Consider the following 19244-nt stretch of genomic DNA (forward strand, 5'->3'; position numbering starts at 1 on the left):
GCTTGTGCCTCAAAACACCTTTGCAGCTTTTAGAGTAAGAAGCATTTCGGAGACAAGAAATTATAAGCAAACATAAATGGTTAACTTACCATGATGTACTAGCATTTTCTCAAGAGGATTGTAAAATAAAATCATAGAAGATTAGATAACAGAAGATACCGGTACTTGTTAAGGGTTTCCTTATTCTGCATGTACTCTAACTTAACTTGCTTGTATCTTTACCTGGAATGAGCTAATGCTTATCCCTATACACATTACTCCTATTATGACATACATGATGGATTTTGTAACCTTTTTAATATCAATGAATAGGTTTTAATTCACAAAATGTATGTCTCTATAAACTGCTCAAGGATAAGCAGTCCTAAAGGATGCTGATAAAGGGTGCCTTTACAATTCCTTCTATTCATAATAGTATTTAAGATCAAATTGTTAGAATATCAACAGGAAAGCAGCCCTATTTTTAAAAGGTTAAGAACCCTATACGACAAAATATACTCTTTCAGGACACAGAGAAGGCCAGATTTCTGTGCATTATACTCATACTTTTATTAGTTGAAAACTAATTATTTGCCACTGGATCAAATGAATACAATAAAATCTTTAATCTCTGTAATATTACATAAGAACTCTTATCCTGCCTCTGGCATTCTTCATTCATGATAGCGAGAGAACTGTATCCTAACATCACCCGCTTGTTTTAATAAAACGATAGTTATATATTCTCCAATTATTAGCATGTTCTGAGATGAATTTTGCCACCATCAAATCATAGCAAAGATTGAATTGATAAAAGATTCTGTCTATAGGTGAAGACCAATAAAGGAAACTACTCAGAAATAATGCATCAAATCATTCTTCGTTCTTGGGACCTGGTAGGAAACACCTCATGCAAAACTATCAGCAAATATTCAGTACAAAAATATCTACCAATACAACTATAACAATACAATATGTTCTGAGAAAATGTATCTTTGGCGCATGCTGCTGTCTTCATCTTTGTAATCCACAAGATACTCCCAAATAGAGCCCATTTCCCCATTTGGATAATTTTTATGATTTTATTTTTAATCAAGTGATTTGAAAATGAACATTACAGTTCTGAACAGAGATGCATACAACACAATAACAAAATAAAAATATGACAGCAGTTAAACAGACTGAAATGACTATAGTCTAGCTAAAATTCCTAATTAAATAAAAATGATTTTATTTAAATCAGATCTTTTATTATAAAACAGGATGGGGGGAGAGGGAGAGAGAGAGAGAGAGAGAGAGAGAGAGAGAGAGAGAGAGAGAGAGAGAGAGAGGGAGGGAGGGAGGGAGGGAGGGAGGGAGGGAGGGAGAGAGAGAGAGAGAGAGAGAGAGAGATGCGGAAGCTCAAGAAGTGTCAGTTTATCTGTCTTCATTTTTTGACTGCTACTAGAATACACTAGTTCCCCAATGGGAAGTTGAGTTGCTACTATTAGGTACCTGCTAAGCTGCTAAAGTACTACTTCAAACAGAGAAATGTTCAACTTATACTCCCAGCAATTATGTTAATGAACCTTAATTATGGTCATTTGATGCTAAAGAGTTAAAAATACAATTAAGAAGACACAAAGTAAAAATAATTGTTACTAAGCATGCCACAAAAATGACCTGATGATAGCACAGTATGCTGGAAGCTGGGGGGGGGGGGCAGAAGGAGAAGTCATAGCAGATTTTGATGCAAGTACTACTGAAGGGAACACTGGAATTTTAATATTTTCTTTCCTTACCTCTCATGAGATCAATTTTTATTCCTGAATAGCTTACTGCAGTTCCTGCACAGCAGAGTTCACCCTCTGATACCTTCAATCAGTACAAGTAAGGCAGCAAGAATATTAACTGGAATAACACGTCATAACACATATTATACCTCTCCTCAAGAAGCCTGCCTTGGACCCAGCTGTATTGAACAACTTTCGTCCAGTCTCCAACCTTCGCTTTCTTGCGAAGGTTGTTGAGAGTGTGGTGGCGCATCAGCTCCCTCTGGTCCTGGATGAAGCGGATTATCTGGACCCTTACCAATCGGGTTTCAGGCCCGGGCACAGCACGGAGACGGCATTGGTCGCTCTGGTGAATGATCTCTGGAGGGCTCGGGATAGGGGGTATTCCTCTGTCCTAGTCCTATTAGACCTCTCGGCGGCTTTCGATACCATCGACCATGGTATCCTGCTGCAGCGTCTCAGGGGATTGGGAGTGGGAGGCACGGTTTTTCAGTGGTTCTCCTCCTAGCTCCTGGGACGCTCGCAGTTGGTGTTGGCAGGGGGGCAGAGGTCGACCCCTAGGACTCTCGTTTGTGGAGTTCCTCAGGGGTCGGTCCTCTCGCCTCTCCTGTTCAACATCTATATGAAACCGCTGGGTGAGATCATTCGTGGTTTTGGAGTTGGGTATCATCAATATGCTGATGATACCCAACTTTTTATTTCGACCCCAAACCACCCCAGTGATGCCCTCGCTGTGATGTCCCGTTGCCTGGAGGCGGTTCGGGTCTGGATGGGGAGGAACAGACTTCAACTCAACCCTGACAAGACTGAGTGGCTGTACATTCCGGCTTCCCGAGACACCTGGGATGTTCCACCTCTTTCTATGGGGGGTGAGCTTTTACCCCCTGTGGATAGGGCTCGCAACTTGGGAGTCCTCCTAGATTCACGACTCACTTTGGAAGATCACATAGTGGCCGTGACTAGGGGGGCTTTTGCCCAGGTTCGCCTGGTGCGCCAGTTGCGGCCCTATCTGGACCGGGAGGCCTTGTGTACGGTCACTCATGCGCTCGTGACCTCTCGCCTAGACTACTGTAACGCTCTCTACATGGGACTTCCCTTGAAGACTACTCGGAGGCTCCAACTGGTACAGAATGCGGCCGCGAGAGTTGTCTTGGGAGTTTCCCGGTACTCCCATGTTACACCTTTGCTCCGTGAGCTGCATTGGTTACCAGTTGTCTTCCGGGTAAGGTTCAAGGTTTTGGTTATGATCTTTAAGTCCCTACATGGCATGGGTCCGCGATACCTCGAGGACCACCTGCTGCCGGCGTCGACTCCCCTCCGCCCTGTGCGCGCCCACAGAGAGGGCCTCCTCAGGGTGCCTCCTGTCAGGGAATGTCGACTGGTGGCCCCCAGGGGGAGGGCCTTCTCTGTGGGTGCTCCGGCGTTATGGAATCAACTGCCGGTTGAGCTCCGGATGGCATCAGACCTCCGATCCTTCCGTCGCGGGTTGAAGACCCATTTATTTGAACTAGCGGGTCTGGCCTGATGGGGGTACTTGGGTTTTTTATAGGTTTGTTTTATTATTCTGGTTTTAACTTGGGCATTAATTTAATTATCTTTTAATGTTTGTACTGTTGTTTATATTTATGCCCTGTGAACCGCCCTGAGTCCCTTTGGGAGAAGGGCGGTATAAAAATCTCAATAAATCTTAAATCTTAAATCTTATACCTGATAACATTATGGCCTCCAATTTACCCCCCAGTCAAAATGACGGTATTAACTTATGAAGCTGTTCATAACTTGGCGGCTCAGTATCTAAAAGGATGTTCCTACTGAAACTATAGTCAAGTACCAATATGCATTTGATATTCAGCAGTATTTTTCAACTCTGGGCCAACACAGGTATAGTTGAAGTTTGTCTCAATGCCTGTAAACATGAAGGGGGAATTAAGCAATATAAACTCAAGCCCATCACTGAATGAACGATCCTGCATGCAGAAGCCTTCCACTTTCAAAAATATTCCATCTTTTCCATTGGACGGAGCTGATCTTCCTCATGCAGAGCTAGTTCATAATTAGGTGTCCTCTCAGACTTGAAGAACAGTTTGACAACTGTGGCTAAGAAGGCTAAGAAGAAGATCTGTCTTGTGTACAGTTATGAATTATGGTCTGTTCTAGATCAGGAGGCTTTGCTAACTGCCTGACTGTCTGAGTTATTTCACATCTGGATTACTGCAAGGTGTTCCACATAAGGTTGCCTTTGAAGGGCATCCAGAAACTACAACCAGTCCAGAATTCAGAGGCTTGAGCAATTAAAGATATTAGTCCGTTTGCTTATGTAACAAACACCTCTGCTTCAAGAGCAGTACTCGCTGCCTGTTTGTTTCCAACACAATTTAAATGCTGATTGTCACCGTTAAATAATTTCCTGGCTTAGGGCCTGGCTATCACCTTCTCCCTATTGATTTGTTAATATTTGGAAGACAAACCTCTCTCTGGGTTCGATCTCCAAAAGAAAGTCATTTTCAGGAATTCCAGCATGAGGGCACCTCTGGAATAGCAATACCCCACCAGGCCTCCTCCTGTTAGCTTTTTGCAAAATCTATCTACCTTAGCAGGTCTTTGGAGGCAGAAGAGAAAGCCATTATAAAGCCACCAGATAAGAAAGGTTTTATGATTGTTCCGAAGTGTGTGAGATCTTGATTATCCTGTAATTCCATTGTGCAGGTTGTCCTCAACTTATAACTATTCATTTAGTGATTGTTCTTACAACAATTTTGAAAAAAGTGACTTATGACCAGTTTTCACACTTACGATCATTCCAGCATTCCCATAGTGACGTGATCAAAATCCAGGCGATTGGCAACTGGCATATATTTATCACAGTTACACTGTCCTGAGGTCATTTGTAATGTTCCCAGCTAGCTTCAGACAGGCAAAGTCAATTGGGTAAGCCAGATTCATTTAACAACTGCATTGTTCATTTAACAACTGCAGTGATTTGCTTAACAACTGTAGTAAAAAGGGCTGTAAAATGGGGCAAACCTAACTGCCTTGCTTAACAACAGAAATTTTGAACTCTATTTTAGTCGTAAATTGAGGACTGCCATATTCTTATGTTTAATTTGGATCTTATCATTTGGAGGTGCTTAGAAACAAACATATAAAAGCAGCATATACACCTGAAACAATAATAATAAAATCATCTTTAGAGGAATTTCTCACAGCTCTATAATACTTTTAATTTAAAATGTGTTATTGTAATCTATTATTAAAATAATACTTTTTATTACATTTAAGTTTACAATTTAACTCTCATGCTAAACTGGAGGTTTTTCAATTAACTTTCTACTGTTTCAATATTATTGTTTATCCTACTGATCTCTAGCAAATAATTTACTAAGTTTCCAGTTAATTTTTTACATTGTGATTTCAAAACGTTTTAAGCCATCTTGCAAACATTTTGTTTTAAAATGTAGACTATAAATGTTTAAAGTATAAGAATAAATTGCAACAGGTATCGATATGGGGTATATTTTGATGCATTCCACATTTTCAAATCATTTGTTTGGGGGGGGGGATTTGGTCCACTTTCTTACTTCAATGCATTGGTCTAAAAAATAGCATGTGAAAAATAGTTTAAGTTAAATGAAATAAATATCTATGACTAGTCATTAGTGCTGTCCACTCTTTGCAAATGACTTGGGGACATTCTGAAGCTAGGACAGGATCAAAATTGTTTTGGTACAAACTGAAATAGCCCTGCTTCTTCATGTTTCTACATGAGCCTGAAAACTACGTTAAAATGAATCAACTAATTCAATACTCAAAGCTGTCATAGTCTCCTATTTACGACTACAATTGGAATTGCCGTTGCTAAGTGAGATGATTCTTGAGTTTTTGCAACATTTGCTAAGCAAATCACTGCCGTTATTAAGTAAATCACATCGTTAACTGAATCCAGCTTCCCTTCTGACTGCTTGTTGGAAGCCGACAGGGAAAGTCACAAATGGCAATCACATGACTCCGAGACACTGCAACTATCATAAATGCAGGCTGGTTGTAAGCACTCAAATTTTTATTATGGGACCGTGGGGATGCTGCAGCGCTCATAAATGTGAGGACCATCACAAACCATTTTCAATGCCGTTGTAAATTCAAACATCACTAAACGAATGGTTGTAAGTCAAGGACTACCTATATTTTTTTACCAGCCTCATACATACACCTGCATGACATAGCTGCTTTTAATTTACAGCCTAGAGAGGCTGCGTTCACATAAACTCCAAAGCACTTCCGATTAATTATTGAAGGGTACACAATCTGGAGAAGGAAATGGCAACCCACTCCAGTATCTTTGCCATGAAAACCCTATGGACAGTACCAAAAGGCAAAACGATATGACGCTGGAAGATGAGCCCCTCAGGTCGGAAGGCGTCCAATATGCTACTGGGGAAGAGCAGAGGGCTAGTACTAGTAGCGCCAGAAAGAATGAAGCGACTGGGCCAAAGCCGAAAGGACGCTCAGCTGTGGATATGTCTGGTGGTGAAAGGAAAGTCCGATGCTGTAAAGATTTTTTCTCCATAGGAACCTGGAATGTAAGATCAAGGAAAGCTGGACGTGGTCAAACAAGAGATGACAAGACTGAACATCGACATCTTAGGTATCAGCGAACTAAAATGGACAGGAATGGGTGAATTTAATTCAGATGACCATCAGGTATACTACTGCGGGCAAGAATCCCTCAGAAGAAATGGAGTAGCCTTCATAGTTAATAAAAGAGTAGGAAAATCAATACTGGGATACAATCCTCAAAATGACAGAATGATCTCAGTTCGAATCCAAGGGAAACCATTCAATATCACAGTAGTCCAAGTCTATGCCCCAACCACCAGTGCTGAAGAGGATGAAATTGACCGGTTCTATGAAGCCCTACAGCACCTTATAGAAGTAACACCAAAAAATGATGTCCTTATCATCATGGGGGATTGGAATGCTAAAGTAGGAAGCCAAAAGATAACTGGAATAACAGGCAGGTTTGGCCTTGGAGTACAAAATGAAGCAGGGCACAGGCTGATAGAATTTTGTCAAGAGAATACGATGGTCATAGCAAACACTCTTTTCCAACAACCCAAGAGACGGCTCTACACATGGACATCACCAGATGGTCAACACAGAAATCAGATTGACTATATGCTCTGCAGCCAAAGATGGAGAAGCTCTATACAGTCGGTAAAAACAAGACCAGGAGCTGACTGTGGCTCAGACCATGAGCTTCTCCTTGCAAAGTTTAGGCTTAAACTGAAGAAAGTAGGGAAAAGCACTAGGCCACTCAGGTACGAATTAAATCATATCCCTGTTGAATATACAGTAGAGGTGACAAATAGATTTAAGGAATTAGATCTGATAGACAGAGTGCCTGAAGAACTATGGACAGAGGTTCGCGACATTGTACAACAGGTAGCAACCAAAACCATCCCAAAGAAAAAGAAATGCAAGAAAGCAAAATGGCTGTCTGAGGAAGCTTTGCAAATAGCTGAGGAAAGGAGGAAAGCGAAAGGCAAGGGAGAAAAACATAGATATGCCCAATTGAATGCAGAATTCCAGAGAATAGCTAGAAGAGATAAGAATGCCTTCTTAAATGAACAGTGCAAAGAAATAGAAGAAAACAATAGAATAGGGAGGACCAGAGATCTTTTCAAGAAAATTGGAGAGATGAAGGGAACATTCCATGCAAAAATGGGCATGATAAAGGACCAAAATGGTAGGGACCTTACAGAGGCAGAAGAGATTAAGAAGAGGTGGCAAAATTACACAGAAGAACTATACAAGAATGAGCTTAACGTCCCAGATAATCACAATGAGGTGGTCACTGACCTCGAGCCAGACATCCTAGAATGTGAAGTGAAGTGGGCCTTAGAAAAGCTGAGCAACAACAAAGCTAGTGGAGGTGACAGTATTCCAGCTGAGCTATTCAAAATCTTAAAAGACAGTGCAGTAAAAGTGCTACACTCAATTTGCCAGCAAATTTGGAAAACTCAACAGTGGCCACAGGATTGGAAAAGATCAGTTTACATTCCAATTCCAAAGAAAGGCAGTGCCAAAGAATGTTCAAACTATCGCACCGTTGCACTCATTTCTCATGCTAGTAAAGTCATGCTTAAAATCCTACAAGCTAGACTTCAGCAGTATGTGGATCGAGAACTACCAGAAGTACAGGCAGGATTTCGAAGAGGCAGAGGAACTAGAGATCAAATTGCTAACATACGCTGGATCATGGAGAAAGCTAGGGAGTTCCAGAAAAACATCTACTTCTGCTTCATTGACTATGCTAAAGCCTTTGATTGTGTGGATCATAACAAACTGTGGCAAGTTCTTAAAGAGATGGGAGTACCAGACCATCTTATTTGTCTCTTGAGAAACCTATATGCGGGTCAAGAAGCAACAGTGAGAACTGGACACGGAACCACTGATTGGTTCAAAATTGGGAAAGGAGTCCGGCAAGGCTGTATACTGTCACCCTGCCTATTTAACTTATATGCAGAGCACATCATGAGAAAGGCAGGGCTAGATGAATCAAAAGTTGGAATTAAGATTGCTGGAAGAAATATCAACAACCTAAGATACGCAGATGATACCACTCTAATGGCAGAAAGTGAAGAAGAACTAAAGAGCCTCTTGTTGCGGGTGAAGAAGGAGAGTGCAAAACTTGGGTTGAAACTTAACATTAAGAAAACCAAGATCATGGCCTCTGGCCCTCTCAATTCCTGGCAAATAGATGGGGAAGAAATGGAGGTAGTGACAGATTTTGTTTTCCTGGGCTCCAAGATCACTGCAGATGGGGACTGTAGCCAAGAAATTAAAAGACGCTTGCTCCTGGGGAGGAAAGCCATGGCAAATCTAGACAGCACACTAAAAAGCAGAGACATCACCCTGTCAACAAAAGTGCGTATAGTCAAGGCTATGGTCTTCCCAGTTGCAATGTATGGCAGTGAAAGCTGGACCATAAGAAAGGCTGAGCGCCAAAGAATTGAAGCCTTTGAGCTATGGTGCTGGAGAAGACTCCTGCGAGTCCCTTGGACTGCAAGGCGATCAAACCGGTCAGTCCTAGAGGAGATCAACCCTGACTGCTCTTTAGAAGGCCAGATCCTGAAGCTAAAACTCAAATACTTTGGCCACCTAATGAGAAGGAAGGACTCACTGGAGAAGAGCCTAATGCTGGGAAAGATTGAGGGCAATAGAAGAAGGGGACGACAGAGAATGAGGTGGTTGGATGGAGTCACTGAAACAGTAGGCGTGAGCTTAGATGGACTCCAGAAGATGGTAGAGGACAGGAAGGCCTGGAGGAACATTGTCCATAGGGTCGCGATGGGTCGGACACGACTTCGCAACTAACAACAACAACAACACAATCCTACTAGCTCTGCCCTTTCTTAGAGTAAATATTAAACAAAGGTAAATGGCTGTTTTTTCCCTCCCCCCCCCCCCCGGTCAGAATGAGTTTAGCCCATTAAGCAGTCTCCAAGCTTTCCAGCTCCGCAGACCGGCAGTGGCGGCAGGCGGTGGGGAGGGAAGGGGAGGGGATGGTTTTGCGCGTGTAACCTAATCCTGCACATGTGCAAATGGAGCTTCATGCACTTGCTTAGAGCTTGCGCTGCCCAGTCCCCAACGGGCCATGGACTGGTAGCGGGCCGCGGAACAGGGATTGGGGAACTCTGCGTTAAGGCAATTCAAAAATCACAGTGGAACGTAAGTAAAAAGTCCCTGATCCACAAATGTAGTCAAGGAGCCTGTGCCAATGGAAATATACACTGGAGGGTTTCCTCTCTGCAAATACTAATGCTGTACCTTCAGGCAACTGGCTGTTCACTGACTTCAGTACATCTTTAGAAGGAAAGGTTTCTCACTACTACTGGTATGGTAAAGTCTGTCCAAGTAGTAATGTCAGAACAAGGTTCTTTTCTTTTCAAAAATCCCCCTCATTTTTACAGGCTCATAAACTTGTGCTTCAAGCTTCCGTGCTTTTAAGAAGCATGGTGCACATGATACTGCACAGTAAGAGCTAAAAATTGAGGGAAACAGAAGCAGTCAACTTAATAAAGTGAGCACTGTAGGCTACATTTCTTTAGTTGCACTGGCACGATACAGTTTGTCACACCAGAGCTCTGTCTACCCTGACATGTGAAGAGTGCCTGTAGGTATCTTCACTCCCGCTCTGTCACTTTTGTTTCAAGTGAAGGAAAAGCAGTCTTCTGTAGTAAGGGAAAAGATAAAGAGGTTCCCACATATCTTAAAATGATTTTGTATGCGGTTTAACAGTGTAAGAAGTGATCCACTCTCAAACAACAAAGCAAAACAAGTTTCTGTTTAATTTAGTCCATGGTACTTCACTGTCTATTTACGATTACTCTTTTTTAAACGTTTCAGTCAAGTTTCACGTTCAATGCAAACATGCATTGCAATACTGTCCCTACTACTCCTGTGCCTTGGGCATTAAATCCTGAATGACCTTGGTCCTAGAAATGCACACTATATTCTATAGAGTGCAAGGAGAAGCCATATTGAACGCATGCATGCTTAGCTCATATTGAAAGCATGCATGGTTAGCTCCCTTATTTGAAAAATTGGGTTTCTGATACTGAAAAATGTTATTCATGGAGAAAAACACCTGTGTGGAACAGCACTCCCAAATAGTTCCATTCCTAAGGGACTCAAGTTCTACGATTTGAAAATTCAAGTATTTCAAAAAGGTAGAGGCTCCATCCTGCAATTAATTTGTTCTTCGTAATTTTCAACCCACGGCTCAATCCCAGTCTTAACTCATATCCACCAGTGCTGCTTCAGACAGTTTTTCCAGGGAAATTACACTATCAGTGTGCATATTGCTCATCTTCATATGAACGCATTATCTTAAACCTGGTAATCTAGGATACGTGGGGTCCTTGGTGCTCTCTGAGCTTGCTTGTTTTCTTGCAGATGTTTCATTACCCTACCTAGGTAACATTATCAGTGCTAGTGATCTAAGATACATTTCCCCCCTATTAAATGACAACAGTGATCTCACAATGCCCACAAAGAGTGAGGGTTCTAAATTTCACTCCCAAAGCTGTATTATAAAACAAAATCCAAAAGGGGGAAGAGAGAAAGTTGCTATCCAGAGTATGCTTTACCAGCATATATTATTTCTGAAAAACAAGATAGTCACTAATCCTGCCAATCACTGTGTTGAGACACCCAGGTTAATTGTTCCACCTTTTCCTTCCTGATTTAATCAGAATATTTTTGCATTAAAATTTCTTTTACTTCTGATCAACTTCCTTGGGGGTGAGGACTGGTAACATCATACAGTTCTGAAAAGTTAAGGAAAGCATTCAGAAGGCATGTTTGAAGTAGAGTGGCCAGAAGAAAGACAGAGCAATAGTTACATTCTGAGCAAGAGTAGAACAAAAGAGTTGCAAAGGAGCAAACTACAGCTAAAGGACCGGATGCTATCCTACGATGTATATGATAGCAATCATTCTAAAGCTAAATTGATTTGAAAGTAGTCGTTGTCTAAATTGGAGACATCAGAATATCACACCCATTTCTCATGTAATGACTTCCTTAACTTAAGTGACCACTCACAAATACAACAGTAATTAAAAACTTCATTTTCCAAACAACCAGTTCATTAATGATCAAATTATATAATTTTTTTTTAATCTGTTTTTAACTTTTGTATCTTTGTTTTTTAATCACCCTGTAAACCGCCCTGAGTCCTTCGGGAAAGGGCGGTATATAAATGTAATAAAATAAATAAATAAATAAATAAATAAATAAAATTTCAGATGCTTAACAACACACATCGCAATAAGAGCAATGGTACCATGATGTTAGAACTTTACAGGTAGTCCTTGATTTAAAACCATAATGGAGCCTCCCCATTAAAGCAGTAAGTCACGCTGGTCAAAAAGCAGATAATCATATCACCGACCTGACTTTATGCCTTTTTGAGTTGACCATTAAGCAAATCGCCATGGTCATTAAGTGAATCCATAATCATTAAGTGAATGCCGTAGTCCAGGGGTTCCCAACCGGGGGTGTTCGCACCCCCTAGAGGTGTGAGACAATATTCCAGGGGGTGCGAAAACTTGGTTTTAGAAGTTTCAAAATTATAGTGTATATGCATAATTCGTTATTTCAAACTTTTGTAAGGGGTGCAAGAATATATCAGAAGTGTTGAATGAATGAACCTTTATTGTCAAAGTACAACCATGTATACAATGAGATTGGCTGAGCCTCCCTTCGTGCCCCCACCCACAACTCACAGTGACAACAAACCCACCATCTTGTTACACCATGTGAGCTAATTGCACAACACACCGGCCTCGCAAGTCAATCATACATAGAGTTATTTCCCGTTCAAGAGCCTGAACCCATGGATAGAAGCTGTTCTTCAGCCTGTTGGTACGGCTGGCTATACTCCTGTATCTCCTACCTGATGGTAGGAGAGTAAAGGTGTACAGACCAGGGTGTGAGTCTTCCCTGAGAATTTTCCTCATTCTTCCAAGGCAGCGAGCCCTGGCGATGTCATCCAGTGGTGTCAGGGGACAGCCCACAATGTTTTGAGCTGTGCTCATCACCCTCTATAATATCTTCCTATCCGCGGTTGTAAGGCCAGCATACCAAACCACAATACAATGCAAGAGGATGCTCTCTATAGTAGACTGGTAAAAGAGGGTCATTAGACATTGTTCTACCCTGTTCTTCTGCAAGACCCTGAGGAAGTGGAGTCTCTGTTGAGCCTTTCTGGCCACCTGGGTTGTATTGACTTTCCGGGTAAGAACTTCACAGAGGTAGACTCCCAGGAATTTAAAGGAGGAAACTCTCTCCACACAGTCCTCCCCGATGTAAAGTGGGGCAGGTTCCTCTCTTTTCCTCCGGAAGTCTAGCACCATCTCCTTTGTCTTGCCGATGTTCCGGTGCAAGTTGTTCTCTAAACACCATAAGGATAGTTTTTGTACCTTCCCCCTGTACGCTGTTTCATCTCCACCTGTAATAAGACTCACTACGGTGGTATCATCTGCAAACTTAATGATCGCAGTGGATGGGTCAGATGATACACAATCGTATGTGTACAGTGAGTACAGGTAGGGGCTAAGCACGCAGCCCTGTGGCGAGCCCGTGCAAAGCTTCAGGGGGGTGGATGAAACAGACCCAACCCTCACTGTTTATAGCCAATCCCTTTAGGGGTGCGGGGTATAGAAAAGGTTGGGAGCCACTGCCATAGTCATTAAGCAAACCCATGGTTTGCTATCAGATGTTTTTCCTAAAGACCCGAAATAAATGCACACATTTGGCAAAAACATAAGTCAATCACAGTCATGTAATCATAAGACACTGCAAACAGCTGTAAATCCAGGCTGGCTGCCAAGGACCTGAAATGCAGTCACATAATGGGGAGGGGAGAGAGAATGTGGCCATCGGTAGCAGGTCGTATGTATGTTTTGGAGGGTCCACCTTAACTTTAAACGGTCACTAAACAACTAGTCATAAGAACTACCTATAGCTGAATGGAATGACAAATGCCAGTGATCTTTGCAGCATCTCTTTTTCACATGTTCACTTAGTGACCATTTTGCTTAGTGATTTAATTGACAGAACAGAACAAGGAGTGAGTGTATATATACCAATCTGAGCTCCATTATGAAAAAAAAGAACTGATGTGTTGTAAATTTGATAAAACACAATAGGTTTTCTGGAAAAGAAAACTGACACAATCAGAGTTGGGTGCATGCCATTTATGTAAAACACATCGAGATTTAAAAGCCTAAGCATAGCATAAAGCACTTGGATGGAGACTCCTTGCTGACTCTGTTCATACATACAACACTTTATTTATTTTATTTATTTATTTTAATTCCATTTATATCCCGCCCTTCTCCGAAGACTCAGGGCGGCTTACAAGCTTAGCAGTAGCCTTCATTCTATGTATATGCCTGCTTATTAGGACTTTCATACACACCCCCAAGCGGCATTATTACAAAGTCAGCTTATTGCCCCCAACAATCTGGGTCCTCATTTTACCTACCTCGGAAGGATGGAAGGCTGAGTCAACCTTGAGCCTGGTGGGACTCGAACCTGCACTAATTGCAGGCAGCTGGTGTTACTTAAGGAGGCATTAGCCCACTGCTCCACCAAGGCTCTTTAAGCCATACATATTAGTTTACCAATCACATTCACTATTAGCACACTGAATGAACTAGGCCATCACATTAAGCCATAATAGTTGGTTTTGGTTTGGTTTACAACCCTGAACACAGCTTCATGATATTTGGTCTGACTTCCGAGTTCAACATTTGATGTGCAAAAACTACACAGCTCTCAACTTAAACAATGTCCACATATTGCACAGGAAAACACGAACAAAGCTGTCTGCCTCTGTGACCTACAAATATCACTGTTCATTTACTGTGGGCAGTAACTGTCACATCTTCACCACGTATCTAAACAAACGTGCACAAGGAAAACCGCTCAAAGCAAGGTTTGTACATTCCAGGATTAAAAGGATGGGTAAAAATGCTGATAGTTCAGAGAAAGCTAAGATGACAGAAGTTGGCTTTAAGCTAGAACTTAGCTGTTTAAAATCTGGACAAAGAGATCTAGTATCAAGGGAAGTACACAAATATTAAAAGCACCTGACAACAATTTTTGGAGTAAAAACAGGATTAGAATGGAGAGAGAAAGAGAGAGAAAAAGAAGTCTTCTCAACTAAGTTAAAGATTTGATGTTTTGAGAAGCACCTGTCAGAAAGGAATAGAATACATGTACATTGTAAACATGTAGACTTGTAAATGTCTATGGAGATCCTCAGTCATCCAGGTCATAATTGCCTCAAAGGTGCTTTTTCTAAAGGCAACCGGACTGCTTTTTTCCTTGAGAAAGAAGAAGACGTTTCGCTTCTCATCCAACAAGCTTCATCAGTTGTGACTGGATGGTGGGGGAAAGACTTTTACTACATCTTTTCATATAGCAGGCATGTCAAACTCCAGGCCCGCAGGCTGGATGCGTCATGCCGAAACCACGCCCACCCCATTGCCGGCAATGGGGAAAAAGACGCAATATGTCACGCGACGTCACACGACGTCGCAAGTTTGACATGCCTGAAAGGAAACTGTAGCATGTCAAATAGCCCTGAATTCCAGAACTGAAAAATAGCAATTAGCAAAATTTATCTGTGTTGTTTAGCTGGATTCATACATCAAAATAAGCCATAGTATAGCTTGTTTAGTTTTGATTAAGTATGATATATAAATCCATAGATGGCCTAGCACTGTGTGCAAATCAAGCCAGTATGGACTTTTAAACTACATTTTACAACATGACTTAGTATGGTTTGTATTGCATCTTTACCATTTTCTTTGGCCTCTGGTCTTCTCCAACTTCTATTAGTGGCCACACAGAGTATTAGTAGCAATAATTAAGAACTGTTGCTAGGTTACTGCCATATCAACATTAGATCATCATGAGAAGCCAAAAAAGGAGGTTACTATATTCACTAGAAAAACACCACTGTTTAAAGAGAACCCTTTCTTCCAGTCTTATTTTTACTCTGCCCAAATACTACTGAAACTGCAGAAGCCACTAGAGTCAATAATTATGATCAGCTAACCAGAATTCAAAAAGTAATGAGGCATTTGTCCTGAAGAGGCTAAAAAGAATAAGAAAGGACAGCCTATATTTAAATATCAATAATAGCTTTAGCATTATTCTCTCTATTTAGTAAAGTAATGATAAAATCCCCTAAATCTCCTTGGTTCTATTTCCTATCCATTGTTGGCTGTCATGCTGTAAGATACTAGTTTGATAAGACCATTTATGCCAAATACACTAATGTGACATTTCCACAGGATGGAGCAATAATTCAGCTTTTGAATAGTTTTTTCCGTATAGACCGGTCTAGTACACCTTGGTTTTAACTGCTATATTGCAGTTCTACTATTATAATCACTTTTGCCTTGCAGCCCCAGCATGCTAGGCAGTTGTGTTAACCTCTAGGCCAGGGGTAGGCAACCTTGGCTCTTTTATGACTCGTGGACTTCAACTCCCAGAATTCCTGAGCTAGCCATTGGCTAGGAATTCTGGGAGTTGAAGTCCACGAGTCATAAAAGAGCCAAGGTTGCCTACCCCTGCTCTAGGCCATCGGCTCTCCTCTCCTTCTTTGTTAGTCGAGCCAAGGTTCGAATCCCATAAAGGGTATGGCTAGCTGATGAGAGCTAATAAGCTTGAAATAGCTATTCTAGTCTACCATTTAAAATCTTTAACTCTTTGTCAGCAAAAAGAAATTCGAATTTGTAGTGGATCGCAGTTGCGACTTGAGCCTGCTTAACGCTCCTAGGCTGGGGCTGCAAGGCAAAAGTGATTATAATAGTAGAACTGCAATACAGCAGTTAAAACCAAGGTGTACTAGACCGGTCTGTCCGGGAAAAACTTACCATATATTCCCTTGGCTGGACTGACAAAGAAGGGGAGGAGAGCCGATGGCCTAGAGGTCAATACAACTGCCTAGCATGCAGGCTGCCTAAGTTTGAATCCCATAAAGTGTATGGCTAGCTGATGAGAGCTAATAAGCTTGAAATAGCTATTCTAGTCTCCCATTTAAAATCTTTAGCTCTTTGTCAGCAAAAAGAAATTCAAATATATATATATACACACACACACGCACACGCACATATACATATACATATACATATACATATACATATACATATACATATACATATACATATACATATACATATACATATACATATACAGGAGAATATCTGTAGCTCAGGGTTGAAGTGAGGGGTCCTTAGTGCTTTTGGAGTTTGCTTATTTTCTTGCAGACGTTTCATTACCCAAATTAGATAACATGATGTTACCTAGTTTGGGCAATGAAAGTCTGCAAGAAAACAAGCAAGCTCAGAGAGCATGAAGGACCCCACAAAATAATCCCTGCTGGAAAAAAATAGCAGTAAAATGGTAGCTGTTGCAATTTTCTAAATAGGAATTTCTTCACTATTTTTTTAATGTGGGCATTTTTTATGTATTTATTAAATTTATACGCCAGTTCTCTCACTGTACAGCAACTCTGGGCAGCTAGTAATACTCATTACAGTGATGCAGTATGGTAAACTGCTTCTATTCTTTTGCCAAGAATACAACAAGGATGTGTCCATCTGGTGACCAGGCTTGAACATGACTCAGAGGACTTATTTAGCTGTAATGTAGCCTTCTCCAGCAAGTATTAACCTCAGTTTCCCTAATGAGAACCGCTTGTCCTGAGTATCTGTGCAATTCCTATATAAATAATAGAGCAAAAACAAAACTGATGCTTCTCTATCTAGAGTAATCTTCTTTAGTTATAATTTCCTGGAATGCAAGACTGATATCAAAACTGCAGGTCCTTGAATGCACTAAAACTGCAGATCCAAACATGGGTGCATAGACATCTTGCTTGCTAAGCCTCATCCCTCTTCATTGTTTTATGGCTTGCCAAGCATCATCACAGCTACAATGCTTTCAGTATGGACTATAACACATAATATAGCAAACTCCTATACTGCCATGGATAAAATCAAAATAAAACAAACTGATCATAAATACTACCGTAAGCTAGATATTGAGTCATTTGCAGTCTTGGTTTTGTTGCTATTTCCTACAGCTATTTTACTCTAGGCTATTTTTAAAAGTTTTTGATCTCTAACTCAAGTGTAAAAACAAGAGCTGGATTTGATTTTAGAAAAATGTACTATATATAGTATAATTTCTACACTATATCCCAACCCAAAAATTACATCCAAACTGAGACTCTAGGGCAAGGGTGTCAAACTCAATTTCATTGAGGGCCGCATGAGCATTGCGGTTGCCCTCAAGGGGCTGGGTGGGTGTGGCCTACTGGGTGGGCATGGCCTACTGGGTGGGCGTGGCTAGAGTGCGTATGGCCTACTGGGTGGGCGTGGCCAGCTCTACATTGTTTGCATCAAGGGTGCCTATGGGGGCCTGGGCAGGAGTGGCACAGATCTGAGGGTCTCTGGCAGAAGGAGGGTCTCTGGGCCAGGGCCAAGGCAGCAGGGGCCGTTCCCTCACTGTTTCCAGGATGGCTTCGGGGGGCCACATGAAACCACTTCGCGGGCCAGATCCGGCCCCCGGGCCTTGTGTTTGACATGTCTGCTCTAGGGAGATTATAGAACATTACAAAATGTAAATAATATTACTGAAAACCCTGAGAAGATGGACCCCAATGACAATCAGGGCAATATGATGCCATGTGTGTTTAAAATTGCCTTTTTAGAGTTGCATAAACAAGGATTTATGATTAAGAGGCAAGAAGGTGAATCAGTGTACTAGCTCTAATAAAAGTTAGCATTTACAAGAACAAGCAGTAGCAAATTTTCAAATATACTCCCTATCCTGATATAAATGCAAGGCATGTGTTGTTTTACCAGTTATTCATTGAAACCACTTCATCAACTTAGTTTCAGTTCATAGCTGCCAATATTTGGTTGCAATCACAGTTAGTCATAGTTATTCACACCTCTGTCCACCAGCTGCCAGCCCATCAACCTTATATTTTAAATAAAAAACACAATGCAAAGCAAAGCACTAGCAGCATTACTTTTATTTCCAGGAATGCTCCTATGCTTCAAATGGATATAAAATGCCTTCTTAAAAAATAAATACATCAATGAATAAAAATTAGCTTTATTGCTTTGGTTGGAAATAAGATACTGTCCAGAAAGTACACAAAGGGTAAAAGGTAGTATTGAGTAGTCTATTGGAAAGAGGTGGAAGTAATGGTAAGAGTCATTTTGGTAAATTGGATATATCCCTCACGGCAGTTATTTTGAAATTTATCAAGGTTTCATAGCACTTGTTTTGTAAGAGCACCCACAAAATTCCCCAAATTCCAGAAATACTCAATAGCTGAAAAAAAGATTGGGGATCCCTAGACTACAGTAAATTGTTAAGTAACAAAACCTATTTCATCTGTTTAAGGTAAGCAGTTCTATCATGTACAACTTCACAAGACAGCTTTTGTCACTCTGGTGCCCTCAAAATGTGTTGGATTACAATTTCTTCCACCAGCCAGCTGCGAATTATGAGATGCTTGATCCAATACACTTAGAAGCCAGTACATTGGATATTTAAAAGCATACATACAGATACAAATTTAATAAGATGACTTACCATCACTTTGGGCTTTGTTTTTCATTTCTTCCTTCCATGTTGGAATATCTTTCAAGGATACATAATCCCGTAAATATTCCTTACGTCTCTCTTCCAATGTCATCTTCAGTAAGCGTTCTATCAGAAAACAATGAATATGTTTTAGCAAAATTATGAAGCAGATTCCTTTGTAACATGAATTAGTTATGGGGTTCTAATATATGAGGAATGTATGTAGATTAAGATCAGATATCAAGGAGGTTCAATTAATTTCTTTACTCATCCTAATTACTGAGGCTTGGAGAGAACCAAAACTTCAACAAA

The 19244-nt window shown here is 41.0% G+C and overlaps 1 protein-coding gene across 2 annotated transcripts in view; it reads right to left on the reverse strand.

The window, feature by feature from the left end:
• MACROD2 (mono-ADP ribosylhydrolase 2) overlaps window positions 1-19244 on the reverse strand; it is a 1175381-nt gene that overhangs the window by 1152152 nt on the left and 3985 nt on the right. For both annotated transcript variants that reach the window (XM_081314693.1, XM_081314692.1), the window contains exon 2: window positions 18942-19058. In XM_081314693.1, the coding sequence (XP_081170819.1) occupies window positions 18942-19058 (117 nt within the window). The remainder of the gene's footprint in view (window positions 1-18941; window positions 19059-19244) is intronic.

The sequence above is a fragment of the Vipera berus genome, assembly GCF_964194415.1.
Source record: "Vipera berus genome assembly, chromosome: 1".
Classification (NCBI taxonomy): Eukaryota; Metazoa; Chordata; class Lepidosauria; order Squamata; family Viperidae; genus Vipera; species Vipera berus.